At 42.6% G+C, this 13781-nt stretch overlaps 1 protein-coding gene across 4 annotated transcripts; it reads right to left on the minus strand.

Annotated features, from left to right (window-relative positions):
• Window positions 1-74: 74 nt before the first annotated feature.
• zdhhc2 (zinc finger DHHC-type palmitoyltransferase 2) lies at window positions 75-13097 on the minus strand. Of its 4 annotated transcripts, none has more exons than XM_065959133.1 (13): window positions 12940-13097; window positions 9725-9751; window positions 7378-7472; window positions 6551-6671; window positions 6313-6382; window positions 6179-6211; window positions 4997-5117; window positions 4805-4843; window positions 4519-4651; window positions 3812-3938; window positions 1844-1936; window positions 1448-1563; window positions 75-1331 (listed from the first exon to the last, which is right to left on the minus strand). In XM_065959133.1, exons 3-13 carry the CDS (start codon window positions 7435-7437, stop codon window positions 1291-1293), a joined length of 954 nt encoding a protein of 317 aa, XP_065815205.1. In that variant the 5' UTR covers window positions 7438-7472; window positions 9725-9751; window positions 12940-13097; the 3' UTR covers window positions 75-1290. The 4 variants fall into 4 exon arrangements, with proteins under 4 accessions (XP_065815205.1, XP_065815204.1, XP_065815206.1 ...); XM_065959132.1 differs by lacking the exon at window positions 12940-13097 and adding an exon at window positions 12526-12890; XM_065959134.1 differs by lacking the exon at window positions 12940-13097 and adding an exon at window positions 10414-10541.
• Between the last annotated feature and the right edge of the window lie 684 nt (window positions 13098-13781).

Here is a 13781-nt window from a genome sequence, read left to right on the forward strand (position 1 = left end):
CACTCTGGGCAATGACATCTCTTTCATGAGTCGATCCTTTCCAGTGCAGTGAAGAGTCGAGTAAGGAGGCTGAAGATGAGCTTGTTTTTTATTCTTATAAGGCATCACAATTGTACAGTACATTACTCACACATCCATATTGTCTTTAGAGTCATACAGACAGTAGAATAGAAAAATATAGAGCAACACTGTCACCATGTAGGGTTTTGTAACAAGCATACATTCTTCCAAATACATTTTTAGAGATGGTTTCCAGCCACAGATGAGAACAGAGAGAATCCTCAGAGGGGGAAAATAAACTGTACAAAGCCACTGGAGCTTTTTTCTTTTTTTTCCTTTTTTTAAAATGTTTTTGTTTGCTCTGCAGTGCATTCACAATGTCAAAGAAAAACACTGAGCAGGATCTGCTTTTTTTTTGATGGTGAGCAGATCTGCAGGCTTTCCTGGCGGCTGGTCGGTGTGCCTGTGAACCCCGGGGAGACGGTCGGGAGGCTTTTGGCCGGGAGTTGGTTGTGTAGCACAGACTGCCAGACAGAAGTGTAGATATTTGGCAGACACACACACACACACACACACACACACACACACACTGTTGCAGCACAGAGCAGCACAGAGCAGCACCCGCTCTCAGGTGTTCCCGTATGACAGTAAAATCCTCGCTCATGCTAAAACAAGTCTGAAGAGCCCTTATTCAGATGACTAATTAAAATACACCTTTTTTTTTTTCCAAGCAAAGGGCAGAACATCTTGTGGTACAGTTCATTACAACAGTGTGTGTAGACATCCTGAGGTGAGAGCATGCATCATTTTTGGACTTTCACGACACTCAAACGTGGTCGGTGGAAAACCTGCCCACCCCCTTTTTAGAACGAAACAAAAGACTAAAGGAACACCAGTCACATGAACACTTCTATAAGCTATACTGGATGTGCAAACATTTGGCACACGAGACAAATTCTACCATTACATAGAAATAATCTCCTATTATACAAAGTGAAAAACAAAACCGCTCTTCTTCCACTGCTGCTCTGTGCTTTGTCATTGAGAAACAGGAGATCATGGGATGTTGGAATGCATTTTTAATTTCAATCATTTTGTCCTGAAGCTCAGATACTTTGAGATAGCAGCAGAAGAGGTTTGTTATAGCATCACAGAGAAGGGGGCAGCATAGACCTGTTTGTGTAAAACACAAACTAAGAGATTTTTTTAAATATGTGTGAGTACTTTCTACACGACTGTAAACGTACTCTTCTGGGATGAAGGTGTCACCAATAGCTCTCCGGTCTCTGGTTACGCCTCGTTTTCAATGATCATCACCGGGTTGCTGGCACCTAAAGAAACAAAAGGTTTTGTTAGATCTAACTTTTTTTCTTTTTTTTTTACTCTTTTAAATGTGTTTTCTTTGGGTTTTGGAAAATTATTTATAAAGAGGATAACATGATCCCACCCTTCCTGTCTTTGTCTGTTGCACTGTCACTCTCTGACCAGGAGGGGGTGCTGGTGAGCAGTCGACTCTGAGACTCCCTCAGCGGCTTTGAAGGGAACTGGCGGCCCTCTGCTGCACTGGAAGCACGAATAATCAAAGGTAGGTCGGCCAATATGGTTAGGAATCACATGCTCACTTAAAAAATCTCAGCACTCGCATCCCTCTTTAAAATATAAAAATATCTTTGGTCTTTAATCCTGTATTCAGAAAGACTCATTTTACACCACTAAATGCTGCAGTGCATCGTTTTAATATAAAGGGTTAAGTAAAACTGCTAGAAGCTGAAGAAGTCATGCATAGTCATTTTGTCTTCTGTGATGTAATGGGATCTACTTTTTTATTCTTGTTTGTACTCACACTTTGTTTACAGGGTTGGAGTTGGTGGGTGAAGAGGGCTGCTCAGGGTCCAGGTTCACCAGACAGGCTGGGAACGAGCAGCCGTCGCCTAAACTGGAAACCAGTAAAGAGTTTGATGTTTGAATAAGAAACATAAGAAAATCTAAATAGGTGAAACTGTTAGCATCAGTGGAGCTAACTGTTATCTTTTTTAAAAGTCATTAATGGAAATTATAGAAAAAAAAGACAGAGGTTGCGTTGATGTACATCCATGTTATAAAAGAAAAAACAAGTATTATGTAAAAAGGTCAAACTGACAATTGTCATAAAGTCAATGAACTCAGTGATGTATCCTTATATATACAGAAAGTTGAACTTATTCTCACTTATTCATCAAATGTTCTGCAAAGAACAAAAACTGAAGGTTTCCATGTTTTTAAGTTTTATTTTGAGTTAGATCACAAAATAAACCTCACCAAGTTGCAAAATTGGAACAAATGGGCCTCCGTATTTTGTTTTGTTTATAAAACATGTGAAGTTTGTTAGTTTATGTTTTCATAGTTTGACTGTGATCGCAAAGAAAACTCTACTTATTTACTGTTTACTGTGTGAGCATGAATCTCTGATTCTCAAAGCTGGAGCTTCTCTTTAATTCATAATGTTGATGTTGTTGTTTACTGAAGGGATGCTCTCTTTTCTGCTTTGAGGTCTTTTCCCTCCATTCAATCCTTTTGTTTTCACCTCATTGACTCTAATGCTCGAGCTGAACAGAGTCTTCAGACATTCAACACTTCTCTGACATCCTGACTAAATCATTTGAACTACAGAAGACAAATCTGAAGAAGAAAAAAAGACACTGTGTGGTTTGATTTTTAAATAATTTTTGAATCCATATATAAATCATTGACCTCATTTATTTATCATTTATATTGATGGGTGCAGGGGGAGCAGACAGAGGCTTTGAAAAGAGTTTTACTCAGGGTAAATACACTTGAGCCTGTAAAGCGCTTTTCTACTTTTACAGCACAGGTCACAGCTACACATTCACACCCTGATGGTAGAGGCTTATATGTAAAGTGATCATCAGAAGTAACTAATCCATTCAGACACATTTATAGGCCGCAGTCGAAGCAGCGGGAACAACTTAAGGTTAAATGTCTTGCCCAAGGACACATTGGACATGTTGCTCCAGGAGCTGGGGCTCGAACCCCTGACCTTCCTGTTGAGAGATGATGACTCTATATATTGATATTTTTTCCTTTTTATTTATTTGTATTTTTTCTGAATTTGATATACTTTATAAACCCCTGAGGGAAATTCTACCCTCTGTTATTGAGAGACACGCTACTCACACTAACAGGAGCTGTGGACATGCATTAGTAGAGAGACGTCAGAGTGCTAAACAGGGAGTGCACCAGGGCGGTTGGGGATTCGGTGCCTTGCTCAAGGAAACCTCAGCAGCACTCAGGAGTGACCTGGCACCTCTCTCTCTCTCTCTCTCTCTCTATACATATATATATATATATATATATATAAACAAAATTGGCCTCTATGAATATTAAGGCACTAAACAATCACATTTAATATTAACGTGCATCGATCATTTCTTAAATACAATCTCTACCTCAGGTTTGTCTGTCATCATTTATCATCTAACTGTTTTGTGGAAATATTTTACAATGATTGACAGAGAGAGGAAAAGATCCACATGGTGTCATAGACACATTAAGAAACATATTGTGAGATTCAGGCAGCTAAACGCCTACTGCACGGTGACAGACCTGCAGCTCTGTCTTTAGCCTGATCATGCTTCAGTTTGGACTCTGTACTGCTGCTCATCAGGTCTCCTAAACGGTCAAATCACCTGCCAGAATTGTTAGAAATCATTTCTTAACACGGTGTTGATTTGTTGCAGATGATTCTTTAGTCCTTCTTTGGTCTCGTGATGTTTCTTGTTCTAAATTGATTTTATATGAAATAAATGTTTACCTGGAGAAAACTGGAATGGGCCAGTATTTCACTTCATCCCCAAAGACCTGGCGGAAGTTCTTATTCAGACCCAGACTGAAGCCGTTCTTATCTGTGCCGTGGCGAAACACTGGAGCACGCACAGCCTCTAGAGGAGACACACAAGAGGAGAATATGAAAAAAAAAACGCACTCCCTCTCAGTCTTTATGTAAGCTGTTATTCAGACTATCAACAGAAGCTCATTCAGACAACGGATCAACACATTCCTGCTGGAGGATTCCTGCTGAATGGCTGAATCGGTGGAAAAACTCTGAATGAAAGTGTCTTTGTTGTACAGGAAAGGGACATCTTAGTGCGTGCCACCATGTGTGACTTCCCCTCACAGCTTCTGTTTCTAAGCTCCTTACTGCTCTGAGCCTTGTGTCTTTGCATTTCACTGTAACATACTCCTCAGGATAATCCACTCTCCTCCACACAGACAAAGTGTGCCACTGTGCACGCATAATGAGAAATCACTCCGTCTCATAACAGCCCAGAGAGCTTCATCAAACCTCTGCACGGATGAGGATGGTGGAAAAAAGAAGAAAAAAAAACATCCTTCCATCATTAGTGCAAAGAGAACCTTGTGCAGGTGGAGAGCTGATGCTCAAACACAAAGAGGAGGAACAGAGGCTGCATGGGTACTGCATCCTCCAAGTTAACACAAACGTGCAAGAACGTCACCTACCCAGAGTAGACCTGTTCTTGCAGACGAGCCAGCAATGGTAGATGAAAAGTGACGCCAGGCTGACAGAAAACATGGCGGCCGAGAAGAAGAGGAACAGAATGTGGAACTTTGCCTGTGTGTCTGGGAGACCGTTCTGATTGAGAAACAACACATATATAAACATAAGTGCAAGAAGAACTGAGAGATGAGACAACACTGACAGGAAGAGGTTTCTACTCAGATGTGCCGACTGGGCTTATCAAGCTGTTTCTATGTCACTGTCACTAACTAGCTCGTTGGCTCATACCACGTATTCTTTCAGACGGAAATGTGCTCTACCTCCAGCCTTGTGAGAAAAAAAAATCAAATGCCACAAATTTAACACAGAATCTTTCAGAGAATCATTCAGATTTGATTAGAGATTTTAATGCACCAACTAACTGTTAGATAACCAGGAACGTATGTGAACGAGAACGTATGTTGAGATGGACATCCTTACCATCCAGAATTTAATGAAGTATTGAAGATCCGTAGCCGTTATAAAAAGGCAGTAGAGTAGTGAATACGCCAAGAAGAGCATGAAGAATTTGTAGTTGGAGAATCCCACACAGTTGTTCACCCTGCAGCAGGAATGAAAGGATCATTACAAAAACAATAGGATCACATTTACATGTTTTATATAAATGCTGAAGCAAATACTGGGATGGTGGGTTTATGTGAAAGGTGGTATTGAAGGGTGGGTGTAGAAGTAGACGGCTGAGCTTGAAAAACAAAACCTTCAATCAGAAGGTTTGTGTCATGAATACAGGAGAACAGGAAGTTTTCAGCCCATCAGGCCAGACTTTTGTATTTTACATTTGATCTGTCGAAGAATTCAGAAGGACATGTTCACATTTGATTCTGTTTTTTGAAGAGCGCTGCTCAAAACAACAAATGGGTCCACTTTACATGTTACATACTTTATTTATCTCTGTGGGAAATTCTGGCTTATAGGCCTGAATCACACACATGCACAAACAGGACCTGTGGACATGTATTCATGGAGAGATGTCAGAGTGGTGCTGCTACACACTGCTACACAGAGAGCGCACTACAGCTATTGCCTTGCTCAAGGGTACACCAGCAGTACTCAGGATGTGACCTGACACCTGTCCAGCTACCAGACAAACTTAACATGCATTGGTCCGCACCTGGGCTCGAGCCGGCGACTCTCTGGTTCCCAACCCAGGTCCCTACAGACTGAGCTGCTGCCGCCCCACTTATTTAATAATCCTTTTCAAATTGTACTTCAACATTGAGCTCCTCTAAATAAATGTTCCTCTGGTGTGACTCTGAACTCCAGGAATAACATTTTGTTATTGTGAGAAGAGCGGCATTAACAATTGTGATTTTATAAAAATGACAGACAGTGGAATCATATTTGTTTTGTCTCCCTCTGCAGCCAGAATCTGTCATGTTGCAGGACGAGAGGCTACAGGGTCAAATGTTGTCATGTAAACAAGCTCTTCAAGCTTCCCTCTGATGTGTGTTATCGAGACCTGCAGTAGACGATATATCACGCTTTTCTATCGATGTGTGTGAAGATGACATTAATTAAAGGATGCACCAAGAAAGACTGCACTGGTAAAGTGTCACTGATCTTTGTTTAAAGTCCCTTTGCCTGTTTAATGTCACTACATACCAGGGGCAGTGGTGATCCATCTTCAGGATGCATCTGTAACACAGCGGGGTCAAACATCAGTGTAATTGAATCTCACTCTTTGCAATACACTGTGTGGTCTTTTTCTCTATAGGTGCACGAGCAGAGAGCCATACTTATCACAGACTGAACAATGGTGACATCGATCAGGCTTCAGCAGCTGGCAGCGGTCACAGAAACGGATTGCTGAGGAGACACAGCCAATTCAATCACACAGCCGTCAGCAGCAGCCTCTCCTAACACTTGACCACAGACTAACAAGGTGACGGAGGTGAAATGAGCTCTGAGAGCCGCCCCCGTCATTCACACCTCTCCTCTTGTTCCACATCAGCAGCGATGTGAGCTCTACTGTACCTCCAGAGTTGGTGCGGGTGTAGATGGGCAGATCCTTGGCTATCCTCCTCAGGATCTCCTGCTGAGACTCCCCCCGATCTTCACGCTCCAGCAGCTCTTTGTCAGAGTAGGACAGGTGAAACTATGTAGGGCAGATCACAGAGGGGAAAGAAGAACAACTCCTGCTGTGATTTATCAATACTTGTATCTGCAAGCAGTGATTTTAATTGTCAGATTATCTGCCGGCTGTGTTAGTGTCGGTAATGCAGTGATTTTTTGTTACTGGGAAGCTGCAGCTCAGTAGACAGTGAAGGGTCTTTCTTTATCTTTCATTTGTCTTGGCTCTTTCTGCCCCGGCAGGCAAATGGGAGCAAAGCAGCACAGAGCTGCGATATTACTTTCAGCCACTCAGGCGATTTATGATTGAACACTAGCAACAAATAACTGTGAGGATAACAAACAGCACAGCACACATGAAAATTTACTTTTATTACAATCTCAAATCCTCAAGTGATCCAGCCATCAGCTCTTATAAAGCAAAGTCTTCATATGAGATGAATATCACTGCAAGTGTGCTTCACCTGACTTCACTATAAAATGCAAAGGTGGCTTTTCTCCCAGCGTCCTCTCTAAGATGTATGCATGTGTGCATTCACCCTGTAGAGCTAAAGTGCTGCGGTCAGGATCAGGGCCATTACAGTGCAGCTTCAGGCACTTGCAGTGGAAAGTATTATTAGTCTAAATGCAGCGTTCAATCACGCAGGGAGGCTGTGTAACCTACATCTGCACTTCGTATCATGCCTCGTCGTAGCCAGCCGACAACAACGCCGCGTTTCTGTCGGACTCACCTCCTTCAGGGGGTTCACTGGCTTGGTGAAGATGGTTTGCCAGTACGCCCACACGAACATGATGAATATGACATGGTACGCCAGCAGGTACACAACTGAAACAGATCATAAACAAGTCAGACTCATAATCCATCATCAGTGCATCTAACCGTTTATACTCAGTTTGCAGCTTTATTGTTTTTAACATTGGTGTGAATCAGTTTTATTTTTTCTGCTACTGGCACAGAAAATGTTATTGCATATTTTTGTACTTGCTATGAAGATGTCAGTGTAACGATGTAAAGAAGAAACAGGACTAAAAGCACATGTCTGTCTCTAATAACTCATAATTATTGATTCAGGATGTAATGACGTCTTACATTAAAGTTTAAACTACAGTACTTACAAAGTGCTCTCTCAAACTCTTAACAGGCACTGGGGATTGATTGTGAACCTTTATCTACAGACATCAGTTTTATGTTGCTGTTCTCAAGCCTGACTTTAAAGGGATACTTCACCCATTTGCATTAAGTTTTGTATCATTAGAAACCTGGTCGTATTTTTGAATGGTCGTGCATCCCGCCCTCATTTTCCCCTGAGATGGGAAATCTTTGTATTTCTGAGTCTGAAAAGGAGCTTCAAGTGACGCAAAATGACGATTTTTGCGTCACTGGAAGCGGTTGTGGTAAGCTGGGTGAAACTACAACGCTAGTTCCTCATATTTTCGACCACTGAAGCTACAGACCAATCACAGATCAGTGGGTGGGAACTCACTCCCAGAATCAAAACTTAACGTCCGCCATATTGCTTGGAAGCTATGCTAACAGGCTCTATGGAGAAAGCTGATAATGGAGAAAAAATATAAATATAGCGGCAAGACGGCTGCTGCCGACAGGCCGGTCTTGTGCTTTGGCTGCTGCGGCCGCTGGGCGCTGGCCACCGCGACACAAGACCGGCCTGTCGGCAGCAACCGCCTAGCGGCTATATTGCTATATTGCCGTCGCTGCCAGCTCAGCAGCCGAGACATGATGCCTGCCTGTCGGCGGCTGTGAGGACGAGGAGCCCGGGCCGGCTCGAGCTGGGGCGGACTGGTAGAGTCGGTGCTCTCACTGTTTGCCTATGGACACAGACATAGAGTCTGTTTTCTGACAGGAATTTACAAGATCAATTCTGGAAGAAATTTCTGAATCAGTTGAGGAAACGGCCTCATGTGTTGAAGTAAATATGTCTGTAAATGTTTTTATTACTATATTTCTACTGCTATATTGTATATTTTGGAGAAACTGTATCGATCGAATTTCCCTCTGGGAATAATAAAGTATTTCTGATTCTGAAATAGAGGACCTTAGTGGGTGCTGCGGTGCTGTGCATTCTGGGATTTAGTGTCTTTCATCCACATGAGCCAAAAAGACACTTTCTGCCTTTTCTCGTCAAGAAGGCACCAACTTCAAAATGTATTTCACATTTCTACTACATATATGACCCAATGTCAATACAGATTCATGTTTCAACGGGTGACGTATCCCTTGAACTATAACGTAAACATTTCACATTGGCTCTGTATTTTGCAGGATAAGGCAGAGAATCATTTGACATCTTACAGCGACAGGGGATTAAAAATTTGATTTTGGGATGCCGATGGCCTAGTGGTCAGTGCATGTGCCCCATGTACAGAGGCAAAAGTCCCGGGCAGCCCGGGTTTGAATCCGACCTGTGATTCCTTTCCTGCATGTCATTCCCCACTCACTCTCTCTCTCTCTCTGCCTGATTTCAGACTCTATCTAGCCCAACACAGTCTCAGCAGGTAGCAGTTTAACATGAGTGTGGTTCTGCTCGACGTTTCTGCCTGTTGAAAATGTTTTCTTGTTGCTGTTGCCAAATGTTTTGTTCATGGTGGATCATTGTTTATTCTCTGGGCCTGGTTGTTTAAAGGAGCAATCAGTAAGATATCTACTGAAGGCAGTTTTAAGGCTCCCCCACACAGCCGTTTTGGACGCCCCTCAGTTTTCCAGATATGAGTCAAATGTAATAATTCAAATATTCCATCTAGACTAAAGCGATGGACAGAGTGAAATGTTCTCTTGAACCAACCGGCTGTTTGTGGAACCAAAAATGATTAAAGGTCTTGGTCTGCTCTAATTCATCTCTGGACTCTGTGGATGTAAATGTTTGGTGAATTAAAGTCTGCAGTTTAATAAAAGTCTCATGAAACACTCCCAGCTGATCCATGTTGATCGTGTTTCTGTTTATTGTTTGGCTGAGGGCTTCCTCCACAAAGACTGAAAGCTACTGAACCTCATGTAACACATCTCAACATCCAACATGAAACATTAGAGAAGTCAAAACACTTCCTGGTGTTGAAACGTACCCTTTTCTCCAATGTCTTCAATGGATTCTGAAATATCAAAACAAAAAGACACAGTTAGGTTTGTGCTGAATGAACAAGTGAAAAATTTAACACACGGGAGCATCTCTTTAATATTCAGTAGGTCACAATTAGGAAAATTAAAGTTATTTTAAAGCTTTTGAAAAACATTCCTTGATGTGTTTGACAGACGTTCAGGAACTGATTTCAAATTTACAAAACACATGGACCTCTTGCTATCCTGCGTTATTTCTCATATAAATGCTGACAGCTACAACCACCAGAGATGTGACTGGGTGATGTGTTCAATCACAGGTCAACATCAGCACCTTCACAGACATACACATTAAAGATCTCGTAATATAAACATGATAAGAGACGAGTGGAGACCTGTTAGAAGATAAACTGACACAGTTTTACATTTGTCCCAATGTCTAAGCAACTATTAGGATAGCATATACAATAAACATCCATCCACTACAATTAGTTTTGTACAGCCTGTAAAGTGCAGTATACACACAAATGCATGCACGCAGTACGGACTGAGCAAAGGTATGCCAGAGAGCTGAATTGAGGCAAACAGCCAAAAATCGTGTGCATGCTGCCTTGCCAGCATAAAAGCCCAAGAGTCCGACAGAGAAGCATAAGTATGTGTGTGTGTGATTAAGTGCATGTGATGGGAAGTATATTACCGTGTGTATGAAAGCACTGCAGTCTCTACCAAACTCCTTTTCCCCTCTCCTCTGCCATCCTGCTACAGCAACTCAAAAAGAACCACCTGATCTCACATTTTAACAATCTTGGGGAAAGGCCCAAATGTTCAAAGGCTGACAGTCTGTGATTTATAAAGAAAGTGGGTCATACGCAGATTGCTGGGGGTGAATTATGTAAACCAGACAATGGGATTAACTGAGCTGCTGAACGAGAGGTATCAGCTGACGATACTTTCACACAACTCCCTCTCTGTGTTTGCAGACCGCATGCTGGCCCTGAGCAGCCGCTGCCCTGCCCTTCTGTTCGTGTTGTCCTCTGACTGTCCCATGTGACTCCAACGCATCACATTTTGTGTGTTCTCCGGGATGCAAAACAAGACGGTTTAAAGAAATCAGGATCATACAGGGGATTAAGCTTTTTTCTGTCACCCTGCAGGGTAGAGGGTGTCTCAGCAGGGACGGGGCGTCCTGTAACTCTAGAGGAAGGTTCATCTTGGGACAGAAACTGGCAGGCTGACACGACGAGGCTCTGACAGTAAAGACATCAAGCCATAAAGTGCTACAGCGAAAATATAATATCACTATTTCAGTGTTTACCCAAATACATGATGATTAGATTATGTAACATCGGGCCAAAGCAGACGAAACCCAACAAACGCTCCAACAATTCAGTAAGAAACACACTTTCTTCATCTCTTCGTGGTCATTGTCAACTCGATCTGGTTGGTGTTTTTTGCTTTCTTTTTTGCTTTCATGGTCGTTGTTTTGTTTTTGTTTTCTTTATTTGTTGTTGTTTTTCATTATCATATTCCTGTGCTGATGATGTTGTTTTGATGTGTGACGTTTTGGTAGTTTCTTGAATCTTGTGGTTGTTTTGTGTCTTCATCAAGTCAGATTCATGTTTTTTGTTGTTCTAAAATAAAAATGTTGGCCCATTTGATTTCAGGAGGCCTGTGCAGCCTCTCCTGCTCCCCCTCCGGCTTCGCTATGACTCCTGAATCATACTTGGGTCTCTCTGATGAAACACACAATGTCAGTTAAAGCTTCATAGCTTGTCTGGCTAAATTTGGAGCGGTTCAGAATTGGGAACAAACAGTCAGACCTTCAAACCCTCCCTCTCCGTGTTTTCCTCTGTTTGGTCTCATTACACCGTCTCCATTTCATCCTCGGTTTTGACAGAAGAGATCTGCTTTCCTTGGGGTTTGACAAGCTGCCAAATGGAGCACAGGAGTAGGCTGCTGAGACTCCTCTGAGACATCCTAGAAACCATTACTCACTATCCAGGTCAACTGTGTTTTCAGCGTTCACTGAGGACGCTCGCTCTCTGTAACCATACCATCCAACGCTCAGCAGCCAGAGGGAGCGAGGAGGAAGGAGGCCTGTCTGATTCAAAAGCCATTACAGACAGACTTCTTGCCAGAAGATAATGCTACTGCCGGTGTTGTGGTGGAGGATATCAATTCAGATAATGAAGCTCAGTGACTACACAAGCCTGAAGCTATTACAGTAAGTCTTTAAGATAGTGCTGATAGAGTGGTAGTGTGGGATAATGGATCTCATAGAGGGGCCCTAATCCTTTTATGGACTTCCTAAGATATTGTATATGTCCTAAAAAAGTTGTTCACAATAAAACAGATCGTGAAATTCTTCTAATTCTGTTTTTTTTTTTTTTAAAAGCTGAACTTGTGTTTTTCATAGAAACACAAACCATGCAAACACAATGCAACTGTCTTGTAAGCAGCGTGCTGACTATCCCTGGTTGAACTGTTATTGTCATGTGACTGACACTGTCCACACACATGCATCACCAACAAGCAGGTCATCTGCATCCAAAACGAAACTGCAGGAAGAGAAATGTCTCCCCACCACATCACTCCAAAAACACTCTCTCTCTCTCTCACACACACACACCCATACACACACACACACACACACACTCACACACACAAACACATTCACACAAACGCAGAGGCATTCCTCCACCTTGTCTTTCTGTACTACACACGATCACTCAGACATACACACACACACACACACACACACACACACACAGCTCCTTCTCTTGCTCTTACACACACTTGGGTTTCTTACCTATGCAAAGCTGCAAAACATAGGCGTAGTATGACCAAGCCACAATGAGGGCAATGAAGAGGACCGGGATCCAGTACAAAACTCTCTGACAGCCCCTCTTGATACTACGCGAGCCCGACGGTGCCATAGTCTAGTAGCATATCATCCCCTCTCTCTATGTATGTGTGTGTTGGTGTGTGTCTTCCTGTAGTCTGTCACTGCATCGTAGCTCCGACTCTGATCAGCCTAATCGGTAGCACAGACGCAACATCCTCCCGCCTCTAGTGCTGCTGCTGCTGCTGCTGCTCTACTCCCCTCTAATCGTACTGCTCACTCAGCCACTAGCACAGACTACAACAAAATATCAGACACCTCACACACACACACACACACACACACACACACACACACACACACACACACACACACACTCACGGAGTCAGGACCGCCCCTGCTGCCTCCCCACAGGTTGCCATGGCGTCCGCGAGATGCTGCAAGCCTGGCACATTTTTCACCGTGAGCCAGATGGGTTCAATGAGTTCATCCTCGCGAGTGTTGAGACGGAGCCTGTTCACGCACATCCCCTACAAACCAACACACACACACAAAACATTTTGAATGGTGCCGCCCAGCCTGTGCAAGGTGTTGTGAGAAATGGTCATTTTTAATAAAACATGTCATTTTGTTTTCACTTTCTGTTCACCAGGTTGTTTGTGCTGCTCTTGCGTCAGAGCTGTTGTTTCCAGCTGTATTATATCATTACCTGTCAGTGAAGGTGGCAAAGCCTCCAAGATACACCTGCAGTCTTTATGATGACCGACTACACCTGCAGATGTTTTACAATATCCTACATTTTGCAGCTCTACACAACACAGTGTGCAACTGACAAGCTGCATCCCCGTTTCACTGATTCGCTTGAATAGACTATTAGTACATTAAATAAATTCTGTTCTGAATGTGAGACACCTGTTGCCAATTGTTGGAGTGGCATACAGTTCACCATGCACCACACACATCTTGGTTCTCAGGATCAGCGGCTTTTCAGTTTTATGAAGTAAAATAAAAAGTAAATAAAGATGTTAGAGATGTCTGTGTCTGCTGCATCGATCATTCTTTATGAGATATTCTTGTTTAAAAGAATTGGATTGTTCATAATTACTGGGAAATAACACCTTTTAACCACAAGAAACTAGTACAGGCAATAGTTGATAAAAATTTGAAGTTTATTCACAAGAGGAGGGTCATGTCTCTGTGGGCATTAAGCATTGGTCGTGTTG

The sequence above is a fragment of the Labrus bergylta genome, chromosome 9, assembly GCF_963930695.1.
Source record: "Labrus bergylta chromosome 9, fLabBer1.1, whole genome shotgun sequence".
NCBI lineage: Eukaryota > Metazoa > Chordata > Actinopteri > Labriformes > Labridae > Labrus > Labrus bergylta.